The sequence below is a fragment of the Chanodichthys erythropterus genome, chromosome 23, assembly GCF_024489055.1.
Source record: "Chanodichthys erythropterus isolate Z2021 chromosome 23, ASM2448905v1, whole genome shotgun sequence".
Lineage (NCBI taxonomy): Eukaryota > Metazoa > Chordata > Actinopteri > Cypriniformes > Xenocyprididae > Chanodichthys > Chanodichthys erythropterus.
The window spans coordinates 1,990,001-2,006,822 of NC_090243.1; the positions used below are offsets into that span (position 1 = coordinate 1,990,001).

General features: G+C 35.7%; 2 protein-coding genes across 4 annotated transcripts in view; one reads left to right on the forward strand and one right to left on the reverse strand.

Moving 5' to 3' along the window:
- The window catches only part of uba5 (ubiquitin-like modifier activating enzyme 5), a 12,551-nt gene extending 9,497 nt beyond the window's left edge, over positions 1-3,054 (forward strand). For both annotated transcript variants that reach the window (XM_067377362.1, XM_067377363.1), the window contains 3 exons: positions 2-77; positions 167-273; positions 1,599-3,054. In XM_067377362.1, the coding sequence (XP_067233463.1) occupies positions 2-77; positions 167-273; positions 1,599-1,676 (261 nt within the window). In that variant the 3' untranslated portion in view covers positions 1,677-3,054. The remainder of the gene's footprint in view (position 1; positions 78-166; positions 274-1,598) is intronic.
- A 134-nt stretch (positions 3,055-3,188) lies between these two features.
- The window catches only part of nphp3 (nephronophthisis 3), a 33,516-nt gene continuing 19,882 nt past the window's right edge, over positions 3,189-16,822 (reverse strand). For both annotated transcript variants that reach the window (XM_067377361.1, XM_067377360.1), the window contains exons 17-28: positions 16,199-16,337; positions 15,957-16,121; positions 14,385-14,479; positions 13,874-13,996; positions 13,598-13,787; positions 13,276-13,517; positions 10,620-10,695; positions 9,623-9,750; positions 6,293-6,533; positions 6,000-6,125; positions 5,781-5,896; positions 3,189-5,236 (exon numbers count right to left, since the gene is read on the reverse strand). In XM_067377361.1, the coding sequence (XP_067233462.1) occupies positions 5,071-5,236; positions 5,781-5,896; positions 6,000-6,125; positions 6,293-6,533; positions 9,623-9,750; positions 10,620-10,695; positions 13,276-13,517; positions 13,598-13,787; positions 13,874-13,996; positions 14,385-14,479; positions 15,957-16,121; positions 16,199-16,337 (1,807 nt within the window). In that variant the 3' untranslated portion in view covers positions 3,189-5,070. The remainder of the gene's footprint in view (positions 5,237-5,780; positions 5,897-5,999; positions 6,126-6,292; positions 6,534-9,622; positions 9,751-10,619; positions 10,696-13,275; positions 13,518-13,597; positions 13,788-13,873; positions 13,997-14,384; positions 14,480-15,956; positions 16,122-16,198; positions 16,338-16,822) is intronic.

Genomic DNA, 16,822 nt, shown 5'->3' on the forward strand with positions numbered 1-16,822 from the left:
GAAAAAAGAAGCAGAACATCCAAAGCAGGAAGTGGTTGAGGAAGAAGAAGTAGTTGTGCATGAAGACAATGAATGGGGTTGGCATCCCACATGCAAAACACAACAGATTACTCACTCATAAAACAGAAATCCAAGTAAGCCTGAATGTGATTCTGTTTTCTGACAGGCATTGAGCTGGTATCAGAGGTGTCAGAGGCGGAGCTACAGGATGCATCAGGACCGGTACCAGATCTACCAGAGGGCATTAATGTAGCCTACACCATACCTAAGAAAGTACGAACCACTGAAATATAACACAACACTTTGGTTTTTCATTATGTTTTCCTTAATAAAATAAAATAAAAAAAGCCTAGTAAAATTTAAGTAAATGCAAATAATGTTTTAGGCCAGATCAATAATGCCTCAAATATCCTATGAGAACATAAAATGCAATTACCTAACAAACAATAATACTAATGTTTAAAAAATGTAAAAAATGAATACTTTTATTCAGCAAGGATTCAGGTGCCCTAGAATCAAAAATTTAATTGACCTCGGCATAGTTGAATAACAAGAGTTCAGTACATGGAAAAGACATACATTGAGTTTCAAACTCTATTGTTTCCCCCTTCTTATGTAAATCTCATTTGTTTAAAAGACTTCCGGAAAACACGCGAATCTCAACATAACACCGAAAAATGGCAGATGAAGCAATAATAACTGACATGATCCATGATAGCATGATGTTTTTAGTGATATTTGTAAATTGTCTTTCTAAATGTTTCATTAGCATGTTGCTAATGTACTGTTAAATGTGGTTAAAGTTACCATCGTTTCTTACTGTATTCACGGAGACAAGAGCCATCGCTATTTTCATTTTTAAACATGTGCAGTCTGTATAATGCATAAACACAACGTAATTCTTTATCAATCTCTCTAACAGTGTAGTATTAGCCGTTAGCCACAGAGCATAGCCTCAAACTCATACAGAATCAAACGTAAACCTCAAAATAAATACTACATGAATGCAGTATGCATGACGAACTTCTTGTAAATGCACTGTAATATAGTCGAGAGCTCGTGTGGCAGGGAGCAGGCGAATTAAAGGGGCGGCGTGCTGCCAAAATCAGTGTATAGTTAATGATGCCCCAAAATAGGCAGTTAAAAAAATTTATTTAAAAAAATCTATGGGGTATTTTGAGCTGAAACTTCACAAACACATTCAGGAGACACCTTAGACTTATATTACATCTTGTGAAAAAGCATTCTTGGTCTCCTTTAAATTGATCCAAATTGACAGTAAAGACATTTAGAACGTTTACAAAAGATTTCTATTTCAAATAAATGCTGTTCTTTTGAACTTCTATTCATGGTTTCCACAAAAATATGAAGCAGCACAACTGTTTTCAACATTGATAATAAGAAATGTTTTTTGAGCAGCAAATCAGCATAATAGAATGATTTCTGATGGATCATGTGACACTGACGACTGGAGTGATGACTGCTAAAAACTTCAGCTTTGCATCACAGGAATAAATATATTTTAAATTATATTCAAGTGGAGAAGAGTTCAAAATAAATAAGCCTTGGTGAGCATCAGTCTTCTTTCTCTTTGCCAGGATGGAGAATCAGGGGAGACAGTGGAAGAAACAGACCAGAGTTTAGAGGAACTGATGGCTCAGATGAAAAATATGTAAGGAGACAAGCAAGATGAAACGGGCATCCTTGAACTCTCCCACAGACACTGAAAACAAACTCATTATTATTTTATACTTGTAAACATCTTAGGTCTCATACTAAATCAGTTGGATTTAGTTTTTTATTGTTTGTGCAAAACAACCTGTAACACTCAATGTTTACAGGTTTACTCTGACTGAAAGTCTTAATACTCAATTACCATTGTTAATCTTTAATTTTTGCAGTGTTGAGGTTTCAGAGTTGGCAGCTGGTGATAAACATATTAACAGCCATTTAAATGAGTTCTAACAGCTGTGGAGGAAAAGGATGTTACTTCAACCACAAATCTAAATATAATGTCATTTCTAATACTTGTGCTTGTAGAGACCCTTTGTGCTTAGAAAGAACATCACACATATTTTCAGACAATTTATCATCGGCCTGATTCTGACTACTGTACTGAATAGTATGACATTGAAATAATGCAAAAAATAAATGTATTGTTACATTCCATTCTGCTTTTCCTGCATTTCAACTTGCAGATAAATATAAAGGAACCTTAGCAAGGATTGTAAAATCTGTTTTCCACTGAATTCAACTCTTCCAACTGTTATTTTCACTCAATTTTGCATTTATTGGTATAATACACAATGTTCTTTTGTGCATGGATCATGTGCATTAGAAGAATTTGGGTATAAAATACACCTCTTTTGGCAGTGAAGTTAACAAAAAATAAAACACCTAAGCACTGACACAAATCTTCTAATACAATATAATGTAATACAAGCCATAGTGGAAGATTAAAGTCAGTTATTCGATAATTAGTGTGTCCCCAACAGTTACAAGATTTTGCTACAAAATGAGGCACATTAGTAGAATGATTCAAGGATTTCCAAGTACAAGTAGTGTTTAAATATTTGCATTTTAAGTATTTGCAGACACTAAAAAAAAGGAGTTTGGCATTTCTACCATTTTGCAATCCATACAGTCTTTTATACTCATTCATACATATATCCCTCCTATGTAAACAGGTGGCCAACAAAACTTGGCACATGCGATTTTATAGCAAGGTATTTCACATGAGAGACAATCTGCAAAGTAAAAAAAAAAAAGTACAATTTCTAAATATCAATAAATTACGGAAGAGGATTAGGGCCAAGCAATAATAAAAAAATAAAACCATCTCGAGATTAAAGTTGTTAAATTTCGAGAAAAAACTAGTTAAATTTCGAGAAAAGTCGATAAAATGTTGAGAATAAAGTCATTAAATTACAAGAAAAAAGTTGTTAAATTACAAGAACAAATTCGTTAAATTATGAGGAAAAAAGTCGTTAAATTATGAGAAATTCGTAATTTAATTTTTCTCATAATGAGGTTATTCTCAACATTTTCTCGACTTTTTTCTCGAAATTTTACGAAATTTTTCTCATAATTTTACGAATTTGTTCTCATAATTTAATGACTTTTTTTCTCATAATTTAATGAGTTTATTCTCAACATTTTATCTCGACTTTTTTCTCGAAATTTAACAAGTTTAATCTCGAGATGGTTTTATTTTTTTATTATTGCTTGGCCCTAATCCTCTTCCGTAATATATAGGTCATATGGATATAGATGCACTTTTCAGTTGAACAGTCATTGTATAAATTAAACCATATATACTAACACTGTCATTATGCATTACAAGAAAACTTTATTGCACATGCTGTGCTTTGTGGCGCTGAATCAAGTCCCTTACTAAAATATGTGAGACCTTTACAATAAACAAATATTAAATATAATAAAATCAGATCATTTTGATTACCTAATAGATAATCTCATGTTATAGTGTTTGGTACGGCTATGTATGACAGTTGTCCTTTTGTAATGCTGTGAAATATGCTTTGCACTTTACAACTGTTCTAAATTATTAAGGTGAAGGTGAAACCTTTCCCTGCAGGAAGCAGGTAATAAGCCAGAGGAAGGAGGTTGAGACTGAAACTTCCATCATGCTTAACTTTAGTGTCGCCTGAATCTGTAAACAAGAAACTGCTGCACAAAGGTATGGCCAGGTTAATGTGCATATGCTGAAGTCAGCGGTGACAGACACAATGTGTTTAGATTAACTTATTAGCTTTTTGGCATCTCACTTCACATGCCATATGATGTGACTATATTTGTTTCCAGCATGGTTGTACTATGCAAGTGAAAAGTGCTTTGGAAGAGACATGATTCTTAAAATACAAAGGTAAATGTACTTCTTCAGCCAATGTTTGAACTTTAACCCAGTTACTGGACTTATTTATAGTCAAGTTTTTCATTTATTATAGTCAGTGATAATTGAAATAATAAATTGCATATCAAGCATATATAGTGAGAATATGTAAATAATATTTTTTGCATTGCACAAACAATAACTATGGAGGCTGTTGCTGTCTGAGAGAAGAAATCTTGGAATTGCGCTACTGTTTCTTACATTTTGTAGCTGCGGCTTCATTTTTCATTATTGCGACAATATTTTTGTGCATTTGTGACTTCCCGTCTCGTAATTACGACTTAACGTCTCACTTGACTATATCTCCTAAATGTTTTTATTTTAAAATTCAACACAGTTACCCTTCATTTTTTTACAGAAGAGGATTAGGGCCAAGCAATAATAAAAAGATAAAACCATCAAGACTTTTTCCTCGTAATTTAATGACTTTATTCTCAACAGTTTATCTAGACTTTTTTCTCGAAATTTAACGAGTTTTTTCCTCGTAATTCAACGCGTTTATTCTCAACATTTTATCGACTTTTTTAGCGAAATTTAACAAGTTTTTTTCTCGTAATTTAACAAGTTTATTCTCATTTAATCTCAACTTTTTTCTCGAAATTTAACAAGTTTTTTTTTTTCAAAATTTAACAACTTTAATTTCGAGATGGTTTTATTTTTTTTATTATTGCTTGGCCCTAATCCTCTTCCGTAGTTTTTACTCTGAGGCAGTATTAAAAAAAACAACAACCCACTATTCGGTTCATGACGATTTCACTAAACTACTTTACAACACCTCATAGTGTAACAGCAGTGCACTTGAAATGTCACTGGTATGCTGATGCGCTAGAGTTATTTGTTACAACAGTCTTTGAAAATCACAGGTATAAAATGCTTACTTTCTCAGGTTTTCCTTTTTGAGAGAGAGTGAGAGAGAGAGTACCTTTTATAAACCCAGTGGCAGTGAGCGAAACTCATTCTCACGTGAAGACTGATTTATACTGTAAATTACAGTAGGAATGAGAACCGAGTTGGATCCCAGTGCATATTTGATAGTTCCATGTAGACTTCATATGCTTGAGGCATTCAAGCACAGGCCTGAACATAAGCGTGGCTGATGTGGATTCATTAATAGAGGTCAGAATACACCTTAATTAAGTGTTGAGGGGTCCGGTCAAGTGTCACCTAGAGTTGTGAGGAAGGGCAGGGCTTCGCAGGCTAAAGGTGTCGCCACTAGATGAGTGATGTGACGGCGCTTTACCACACACCAGAGACGGCTCTGCCTCCTTTATTTCCATTGCTCGCTTGTACAGTTCAGCAGCCTTCTCGAAATCTCCCTCTTCATAGCTGAAAAAGAGAGTGGTTGCCATCGTGCAGTTACTAGAGTGCTCTGGCTGGATGCTATGTGGTAACTTACTGGTGCAAGTCATGATAGATATGATTTAGATATGATTTTTCCTTTATTATTTACATTAAAATATAACATTTACTATAAATTAAAAAGGTAAATATTTCCAAGGGACAACATAATAAACAGCAGGGGGCCTAATACAGACCCTCCATATATTATGAGTGCTGTAAATATTAGTCTTTTTGTGAAGACTCCAGATGATGCCTACTTTGGATCAACATTTAAAACTGTCAAATATTGTCCTCACATTATAATATTACATGTATTATATTATAGCTGTACCATATCGACATTACTTTGAAACACTCATCCGTCTGATAACATTGAAACAAGCATTGTCTGTAAAGCTGCTTTGAAACTATGTATATGCATTGTGAAAAGCACTATACAAAAACTCAAATTTAATTGAATTAAAATGAATGTGCCATGAATTTTATCTAATTCTAATTGGCACAGCTTAGCTAATAAAATATGGCTAACCTGAGTACAGCCAAATTTTTCAGAGTCTCTCCGACACGAGGGTGTAGTCGGCCAAGACTGTCCTCATATACCTTTAGAGCGCGCTCATACAAAGGCAGTGCATCACTGTGCTGCTTCTGCAACACAACCACACATCCCATGAGTCACATCATCAAATAACAAAGTGTACTGGATAGTTTTACAATTCAACCACTGGCCGAAATCTGAGATGTTTCTCACCAGTTGGCAATAGAGCACTGCGAGGTTAACCAAAGCAGTAGCAACACTGGGGTGTTTGGGCCCGAAGCTTTTCTCTCTTATCTCAAGAGCTAGTTCATATAGAGGAACTGCCTTTTCCAGCTTCCCCTGGAACACACACACACACACACACACACACAATTAAAAAGGGTCAGAAATTCATTAACAATTTTAAAATGAAAAACATTGCAAAATTAATCTATGTATAATCGGCCCTTTACTCCCACATGTAATGCAGAGCTGGTGTTTTGTGAGTCTTTCCTGTGGTTTCTCACCCTGCGTTTGTAGAGCATGGCCAAGTGTTTGAGTGTATAGGCAAGCGAAGGGTGATCTGGTGCGAGAGCCCGTTTGCGGATGTCTAGTGCTTTTTCGTACAGCTCCTCTGCATTCTCATACTCTTTTCTTTCACTGTGGAGCGAGGCCAGGTTGTTCAGAGACTGAGCACAGTCGGGGTGATCTGGCCCCAGTACGCGCTGACGCATCTCCAGGGATCGGGTCAAGAACATCTTTGCGGCACTGGGTTATAAAAAAACAGCATGTTAAAATGCCTATTGTATGACTGTAAATGGGAAGTGCATATTATGAATAAACTACTAAAATACTGGAAAAATAAGAACAATTTATAAACTCATTTAAAGGGTTAGTTCACCCAAAAATGAAAATTATGTCATTAATGACTCACCCTCATGTCGTTCCAAACCTGTAAGACCTCCGTTCATCTTCGGAACAAAGTTTAACATATTTTAGATTTAGTCTGAGAGCTTTCTGTCCCTCCATTGTAAACGTATGTACGGTATACTGTCCATGTCCAGAAAGTTAATAAAAACATCAAAATAGTTAGAAGTTTTTGAAGCATCGAAAATACATTTTGGTCCAAAAATTCAGCATTGTATTCTCTTCCGGGTCTGTTGTCAATCCGGGTTCACGACTCCGCAGTGACGCTGCTGACGTGTTATCTGGTGCGCCCGAGCTTCGTTTACAGTCTGAGGGAGACACATGCTGTATTCAAGCTTTTCTACATTGTTTGTATTTTGGTATTGCTATATTTTTTAAAATGGTGCATAAGTGTGCATGTCGCGGATGTCCTAATCGCCAAAAACAAAGACGTAAAAGTGCATTACCAACGCCGACAGATGAAAGGATTCAATGGAATCAATTCAATGGAAAGGATTCCGGAAGAGAATACAATGCTGAATAAAGTTGTAGTTTTTGTTATTTTTGGACCAAAATGTATTTGATGCTTCAAAAACTTCTAACTAACCCACTGATGTCACATGGACTACTTTGATGATGTTTTTATTACCTTGCTGGACATGGACAGTATACCGTACATACATTACAATGGAGGGACAGAAAGCTCTCGGACTAAATCTAAAATATCTTAAACTGTGTTCCGAAGATGAACGAAGGTCTTGCGGGTTTGGAACGACATGAGGGCGAGTCGTTAATGACATCATTTTCATTTTTGGGTGAACTAACCCTTTAAGCCTTTTCAGAGATAATTGACACTCCTTTCAATGTTTCCACTCATTTCAAAGCAAATTTTAGGTGCCCAACAAGTACAAAACTTAAAATTTAAGTGCTTATCTTTTTGGTCTTTCTGATCTACTTGATATATTAAATTATTATCTCTTCACCAGAGATTGAATTGAGTGATCATTCATTGATCATCTGTCTTGTGGTTACTAGGGTGTTCTAGATGGTTGCTATGTGGTTACTTACTGGTCCAAGTCATGATAGATATGGTTTAGATATGACTTTTCCTCTATTATTTACATTCAAATAAAATATTTACAATAAAATAAAAAAAACTAATTATTTCCAAGGGACAGCATAATGAAAACAGCAGGGGGCCTATAACAGACCCTTGAGGCACTCCATATTTGAGTGTTGTAAATATTAGTCTTTTTGTGAAGACTCCAGATGATGCCAACTTTGGATTAACATTCAAAACTGCCAAATATTATCATTGTATTATAATATTACATGCATATTTCAGAAATGATTGACACTGCTTTCAAGGCACATTTTAGGTGCCCAACAAGCACAATACTTAAAATGTTAGCACTTATTTGATGATATTATCTCTTCACCAAACATTGAATTAAAGGGATAGTTCACCCACAAATGACAATTCGATGTTTATCTGCTTACCCCCAGCGCATCCAAGATGTAGGTGACTTTGTTTCTTCAGTAGAACACAAATAATGATTTTTAACTCCAACCACAGTGGTTTATTAGAGGTAAAAAATTATATAAATTCTGTTCAGTTTCACACACAAACCAATCGTTTCGTGTCTTAGGACATCAATGTGTCGTCACGAGCTGCAGGGTTTATTTTGGATTTGTCTTGTGCGTGTTTTTTGACTATTATAGATGGAATTCCCATTGCCATGCATTATAAGACTGACAGACTGCAACGGTTGGAGTTAAAAAAATTCATCATTTGTGTTCTATTGAAGAAACAAAGTCACCTAAAGTCGCTAGGGGTAAGCAGATAAACATATTTTAATTTTTGGGTGAACTATCCCTTTAAGTGATCATTCATTCAAAGTGGCATTATTTATTATATTTATACTCAGAGAATGGTTTGCCATACTGTGATGATTCTGTGAAATGATCAGAAAGGGGTATGGTTTTGTGACCTTTGAACACTGCCGTGATGCAAAAAGCTCATGGGCAAACCAATGCGCATCACATGGGCCCAACACATGACTATTAATGTCCTAGCAAGGTTCCAGTGACAGGTTTGCTATGTTTGTTGCCATCTGAAACTTTGGGGAAGTTGTCTAGTGGAGAGAGGTCTGTGACAGCAAAGGCTAACCTAAAGAAAAAGAGAGCAACTCTGATGCACTGAGGTCATTATTTTTGAGCAATCTACACCCAGATGTGACCGTACAAGACTTGCATGCAACATTCTTCCCATTAGACCATTAAGAATCTAGCAAAGAACAAAGAATGCAGCTGCAACATGCCACATCCTGTCATAAAAAAGAAGCCAGACTGAACCCATCAATGAAAACAAAGCAGTTTCTTGGCAAGACTTCAATTAGTCACCGTTATGGGGAGCAAGATATGCAAATACTGTAGTTTCGAGCTGCTCAGTAATCCGAGTTGGCATCACTCTTTTTTCCCATGCATTGATGACACAATCAGAAACAGAAGATATAGACATTATCATATGGTGTACAGACCTACAAATGCTGGAAAAACAGGGGGCAATCCAAAAAAGAATCCTAATGCATAAATAAAAACTTGTGACAGTTCACTTACTGTCAAAAATATTCACTAACAATTCATATAAAATGCTCAAACATTTTATGATGTGAAATTAAAGCAATTTGTCATGAGAATAGATGCATTTCACTGGTATTTGTAATGGCTACTGAAATTTTGGTATCATGAAAACGAAGTGTTAAAAAAAATAATAATTGTATTACACTAAAATATTTTCCAAGACAAATAGTTATTTTAATGGGCATTTAGATATTTTTCTAATTTTCCATGACTGGAAAAATTGCAAAATTCCAGGTTTTCCAAGATGTCTGGGAATCCTGTGTCCTTTTTCATGTGTACTAGCCTGTATGAGATTATGATTTACTCACTCCAGGTTGTTCTGAAGGTAATAAAGCACTCCAAGCTCATTTAGAGTCTTGGCACAATCTGCCGAGTCTTTGCCAAGAGTCAGTTCCTCTAGCTGCAGTGCCCGTCTCTTCAATAGTGCGAAACCAAACTAGAGAGAACACACACAAATACAATATGAGAACAACTGTTTTTCACTTCTCTGAACTCACACTAGGTTGAATGAGACCAATGAGACCATTGGGAAGCAAAAACGTGTGGGTGGGTCCTCCCCCAGAAAATTTGTACTGGAGTTGATTTCCATTTCCTGTATATTCCAGTGCCTTTTAATTAAACAATTACATCTTCTTTTAAAAGTGACCCATATATCCGATATCTGCATTTACACTGAAGTTACACAGCCTAACTTGAAAAACACTTAACGTGACAATGCATTAAGACAGTAATATTAAAAGATTAAACTCTGCACACAATTTATTAATCAAGCATACTATGTATAGAAAAGCAGAATATGAACTCAATGCGATTAATTTAGTGACAGAACGCATAGAAACATTTTTAATGCGATAGTTTCATCTTGACGTCAAAATCATTAATTAGTACCGATAAGTACACATATCCACATGTGTTCTAATGGTCTGGTGGTAGAAGTTTTGCCAAGCATGTCAGAGGTTTTGGGTTCTAATCTGTCCTTGTATATTTGTTTTCCTCATTAAAACCAAATGTGATTGCATATCAAAAGCAGGGACATGTTTGTGTGCATTTTATTTTGTGATTTCACCAAAACGAATAGTCTCCACAACAGTTAGCAGTAGTTTGAAGCACTCGTCTGTGCACGAGCTGGAATTGGGTCACTTGAACCATGCAGTGTAAATGCGGCTTTGAGATGGTAAAAGTGAGTGGATCCAATATCACTGTTCTTAAAAAGTGGGTAGGTCTTGTCCCATCCACATACAATGGTTCCAACACCCACGAATGAGACACTAATGTGCCTAAAAGTTACTATTTGGTCTTACTCACCATGTGGCCCTTCTGTCGTGCTGTTTTCTGTCTGATCTTGACTGATCTCTTTCTCAACTTCTCAGCCTGCTCATATCTAGTTAAAATTAAAACAGAATATATTTTGTGTAATGTATATGATGTTAATATAATGTATTGTACTCTATATTTTACTAATTCATGAATAAGGGTCTAAAGGGATATGTTCCAAACCATAGAGAGCTGCCTACTTTTTGTAAAAGGGTGTCAGAAAGTATGATTTCAGAAGGATCATGTGAAACTAAAGACTAAAGTAATGATGCTTTGTCATTTGAATAAATTCCATTTTAAAATATATTCCAATAAAAATCTGTAAAAAAATTAATACTTCACATTATTGCCGTTTTACCATGTTTTTGCCCTTGGTGAGCATAAGAGAAACTTTCAGTAAATTCTTAAAAATTCTTGACCCCAAATCTTTCAGTAGAGAACTACAAATAAAATACAGTTCTATATATTTAAAAATGAAATATTTCATGTATTTCTTGTGCTTATTTGACTAAATTGTTAGCTTAGTAACTTTTGGCCAAATAATTTTCATTTTGTATAATTTCTCTATTTATAAATATATAATATACAAAGAACAATTTCTAGTTTGTGAAATATTTGACAGCTGAGGTTTACTAGAACAATTTATATTCAATATTTTTAAGATTTCCAGGCCTGTAAATCACAATTAAAAAATGTCCTGTTATTTCCACATTTACTAGGTTTCCATGGTTCTTGAACTGATTTGCTGTATGTAGAGGGTTTCAGTTTAGTCATTTATTCCATTTCGGTTAGGGTTAGGGTTCTGTCTCAGAAGTAGTTCCCTACATAGACTGAGAGGCAGCTCACTAGATTTTGGAACAAAATCTGCATATCTGCATACTGGAGTATGAAATTAAAGGTGCAGTAAGTGATTTCTAAGTGATTAGATCGGACCGAGCACCACAACACACTTGTAGCCAATCAGCAGTAGGGGGAATTTACGCTCATGATGAGGGAGGAGAGAGACTGAGCAAGAGGGAGATTTAAAGGGGTCATAAGTTAAGAAATCAAGTTTACCTTGAGCTTTTGATATATAAGAGGTCATTATACTATAAGAATATCCTGTAAGTTTCAGAACTGAAAGTTTCCTTGTTACTCCAATAAAAGCTTTTATTGACACCAGGCCCAGCACACAACTTGTGCCGGAATGTGCCTATCTATGTCATAGTATGTGAAACGTCACCTCCACAGAAGAAATCGATGCCTATGTCATTGCGACGTTAGCCCCGCCCACTAGCATGTTAGTGAGGAGAGAAAAGTGGTACTGGACTAAAAATAACATTACCTTTCAAAGGACCCTAATGCAAGGAATATGGTTATTTATTTTCAGCAATGTCTATGTCTCAGTTAAGCATTATTTATTTGTATTCGGTATATTTCAATGTGGATTCTTTGGAAAAATCAAATCGCATTTCGGCGCAGGCTTTGCAAACAGACTTTTACAATATGACTCGACAGCAATTCAACAACATGTAAGTAACTGTGTGAATTTCAATGCCTGATCTGATATGTAATGATTCATGTACAACTTCAGGTTGTTTCTCTTAGTATGATGAAAATAATCTGTGATTTAAACTGTGATTAAATTCTATATAGAAAGCAATCAAAGAACGCTGCCTTTACAATCACTATAGCTGTCAATCAAACAGCACAAGGTTATTAGAGACTGCGTTCTGGACTCGCGCCGAAACTCAGTTCGTTTTATTATATCTCTCAGTTACATTGCATTTGCCCTGTTAGTTATGATGAAAGTATTTGTTTGTGTGCAGAATTAAGTTGCAATTACGAGATCACTGCTTTCATGCACTCAACATGTCTGTGATCGGCTACAATGTTCATCATGCCATGATCCAAACATAATGCCATAAATCTAAATGTAATGCTATAATCAACACTTCATGATTAGTTAACCTTTAGAGCTGTAATAGTAAAAACGTGAGTTGTCAAGAGAGTAATATTAGTTATTTCATATGCAAAAATGTTAGCCAATCACAGCAGTGGGCGTTTACACTGAAGTCTCACTGCAAATTAGGGTAGGAAAAATGCCTTTTATTTCTAATTTATGACAATTTTTGATGTAAAAAACATACTAACATTATAAGTGCGCCCCAGGAAACATTATAAAACAAGGCAGTACATGACCCCTTTAAAGAACGACTGTAGAAAGAGAGATGCCTTAGAGACATTAGAAAAGGTCAGAGGAATATCACTGGAAAAAGAAGGGTTATGAACAGACGAACTTTAGGAACCATGTTAATATTAGAAAAGCTTTCCAGAGCTGGACAGACCTAAGCCAACATCGAGGTTGCGTTGTTTCTTAACACTGGTTTTGAGTGTAAGCTGCTGGAAACTAACAACAAACTCTTGCTTGTATTTACTCTTGTGTACTGCATGTTAATTTTTTTTGTTCTTCCTTGTCGTTTTTTCATCTTCGCTTTAGTTTTTGCAAACGATAAAGAGACATCTATGCTTGCATTGTGTGTTTGTGGAGTTTTTTGGGAGTGGAGCAATGAAACACAGAGGTGTATTTGTTTGAGTTGATTTCAAATATCAACAATGATGATTCTCAGAAATCACTTACTGCACCTTTAGGAAAAATGTTCTGTACTTGTTTTGTTTCTGGTAGAGGAGCGAAAGTGAGTCTAGTTCTCTAGCGACGGTGCTGTGCTCAGGTCCGTAAGCGTTTTCACAAATCTCCATAGCTTGTTTGTACAACTGCTCTGCGTTTCCAAATTTTCTCCAATGAACGTAAACCCCTGCCAGCTGGTGCAGGGACTGAGCCACACTTGGGTGGTCCGGGTCCAGAGCCGTCTCACGGATCTCTAAGGAGCGCTGCAAGGGGGCCACCGCCTTGAAACAACACATTCACATAATTTATACATGCTTTAAAATGAAATACAGATGATCATCAGTCTTTTTTTCTGCATCACCTGGCTGAGCAGTCCCAGGTCTTTGAGGAAGCGGCCCAGCGTCTCGTACAGGTTAGCAAGTCGGCTCATGCTCTGCTCACTCTCACAGCTCTTCTCAAACTCCTTAAGTGAGTCGAAATACTCGGTCGCCATCGAGCACTTATCCTTACCAACAAACTGCCAGTACGCCAGCAACTCTGAGAAATGACCCCTAAGAACACACATCAGATAGACTTTATTTTAGACACATTCACAAATGTACAGAAGAATATATAGAGCAAGAACACGAGAACGTACCTCTTGTAGAGGTTTTGGGACACAAACAGGTTAAGCAGACTCATCTGGAGTTTACTTCGATCTTCCTGCTGCTGCAGTAACCATGGCAACTCATCAGCCACCCTCCATGTCACTCTGTCTTGCCTGAACCATCAAAAATTATTCAACAAAATAATCCAGCATGGCAGCTATTTGTAGATAAATGCTTTGTTCTTAGACAATATCAGGCATGTGAATAGCTTAGGACAGAAGAAAAAAAAATCAGTCAATATGACTAAATACAATACCAATGACAATATCAATATCAACAACAACAACAATAATAATAATAATAGAAATAAATGTTTGTAGTTTATGATTATTTACATTATAAAAATATATTACTACTGCAATACTATTGTACTGTAATTATTATTATTATTATTATTATATACACTTTTATTTTACAGTATAATAATATTATGAACCAAGCCGCTCTGAGAAAAAACAGAAAAAACACAACCCTGCAATACACATAAAAAGATGTTCTTACTCCAGCTGTTGACTAAAGAACTGGATGATTTTCTCTCTGTAGGATCCACAGCATTTGCCCCCTTCTAAAAACTCTTGGTTGACTGCTTCACATGCCTGTACGGTTACACAAACATCAGCACAAACCAGTTTCACTTTAATTCTGTCAGGACCACTTTCATCAAAGATGATTGACAATTAGCATACAGTTTGGATTGGCAGTATGATTCTGTTTTGTAAGAACTCACTGCCTGCAGAGCAGCGAGAGCGACGTTAAGCCCCCGTTAGGGTAAACAGAACAGAACCAACAAAAGGTATGTAGATATCATTAATGTTCTTAAAGGGTTAGTTCTCCCAAAAATTACATTTCTATCATTAATTACTCACCCTCATGTCGTTCCACACCTGTATGACCTTTCGTTTATTTTCACAACGCAAATTGTGATATTTTTGATAAAATCCGATGGCTTAGTGAGGCCTTCATTGACAGCAAGATAATTAACATTTTCAGATGGCCAGAAAGCTACTAAAGATATATTTAAAACAGTTCATGTGACTACAGTGGTTCAACCTTAATGTTATGAAGCGACGAGAATACTTTTTGTGGCAAAGTCACATCCCCAGTGGTGAACCATTGAAATTTCGAAATACTTATGACGTAATGAAGCCTTGTTTACTGAAATCACGTAAATTTGGCAGTTTGATACAAGCTCCAAACCACTGATTCGAAACAAAAGATTTGTAAAGCTTCGAAGCTTCATGAAGTAGTGTTTTGAAATAGCCCATCACTAGATATTATATATATATATTATATATATATATTATTATTATATATATATATATATATATATATATATATATATATATATATATATATTATAGAAATAGTATTCTCATCGCTTCATAACATTAAGGTTGAACCACTGTAGTCAGATGAACTGTTTTAAATATGTCTTCAGTAGCTTTCTGGGCATCATCTGAAGGTGTTAATTATCTTGCTGTCAATGCAGGCCTCACTGAGCCATCGGATTTTATCAAAAATATTTTAATTTGTGTTCCGAAGATGAACAAAGGTCTTACGGTGTGGAATGACACAAGGGTGTGTAATAAATGACTGAATTTTCAGTTTTGGGTAAACTAACCCTTTAATGACAATAATTTAATGTAACAACATAATTCAAGAAAAGTGAGTCAAAAAGGGATATAAAAAGGACAAGTTCTGACTGGACGAGAGGAGGAGCTGGGGATGGAGGAGGGTAATTAGCTCCTGAACAATGCGATAAAGCTGCTGATAATACGGAATGGACCTTGTATATAGGGATACTGTGATAGGTGTTGTATTCCTATAGGTAGATGTGGATCAGTTGAGAGTTAGCTGATGCAAGCTTCACTGACGTGACCTGCCAGAACTAACACTATGCTTGATTTTACTTCTGTTTTAGTTATTTCTCTGTCAATGAGATGTGAAAGTCAGATCTTTACCCAAGAAATATCACAGTACCATATTTAGTTTCATCGTCAGAAACCTTAAATGGCGTTTTGCCAAATATAGCTAAAACAAGTACAGTTAGGTCAGAGTCAGAGACATACACACCTGTGGGTGCTGAAAGCGAATGAGGCCACAGGCATAAGTAACAATGAGAAGTCTCTCCAGATTGTAGAGCAGTGAGGTGAGAGCGGGAAAACTGAGGTCTGGGAACAGCTCCAAAGCCTCTGATTCGCTGATTCCGTTGTGACTGGCACATACCAGGCATAATAACTGCATGAGGAGAAGAATAAATTAATAATAGTACACAGTAAATTATGCACTGAAGTGCTTCAAGATGGACTGGTCACCTGTTTCATGATGTGTTTTTCCTGATCTGTTCTGAGTGAGTCTAGCGATAACTTCAGGCCCAGTCTGTACAGTGATACTGTATCTTGACACAACGCACACTGTTGTAGAGTCCTGTCCAACGTCCAGGAGGATCTGGAGCTGACAAATTAAATTTAAATCCTTATTTTTTATCATACACTGAGACAAAATGTGTATTAGTGAGAGACTGATTAATTGGAGTGGAATTTGGCTTTATGAAGATTACTGTAATCTAAAATCATGCCTACCTTGTCACTTAACAGAAGTGTGTCCATTTCAAAATCTACCGATAGCCTTGTCATTGGATAATGCACATTTCCTGTTCTCCAATATTTGTTTTTTATCATTTTCATTTTTATCATTTTATTTTGTATATATGGGTCAATGACATTATGGGTCTTTTTTGTCCTCTTTTATTGAATCCAAAAGGTTTTAATTATATTTTGCTACATATAAAGGTATTTTAAAGATTTTGCAGTGTCAAAAGGTCATTTGGTTTAACCATCCAAAGGCCAATTCAGCCTTTTCATTTGTGATTAAAATATCTAAAAATGTAATAAATGCTTATATTTTTTATTCTGGTATGATTTTATAGCATCATATAT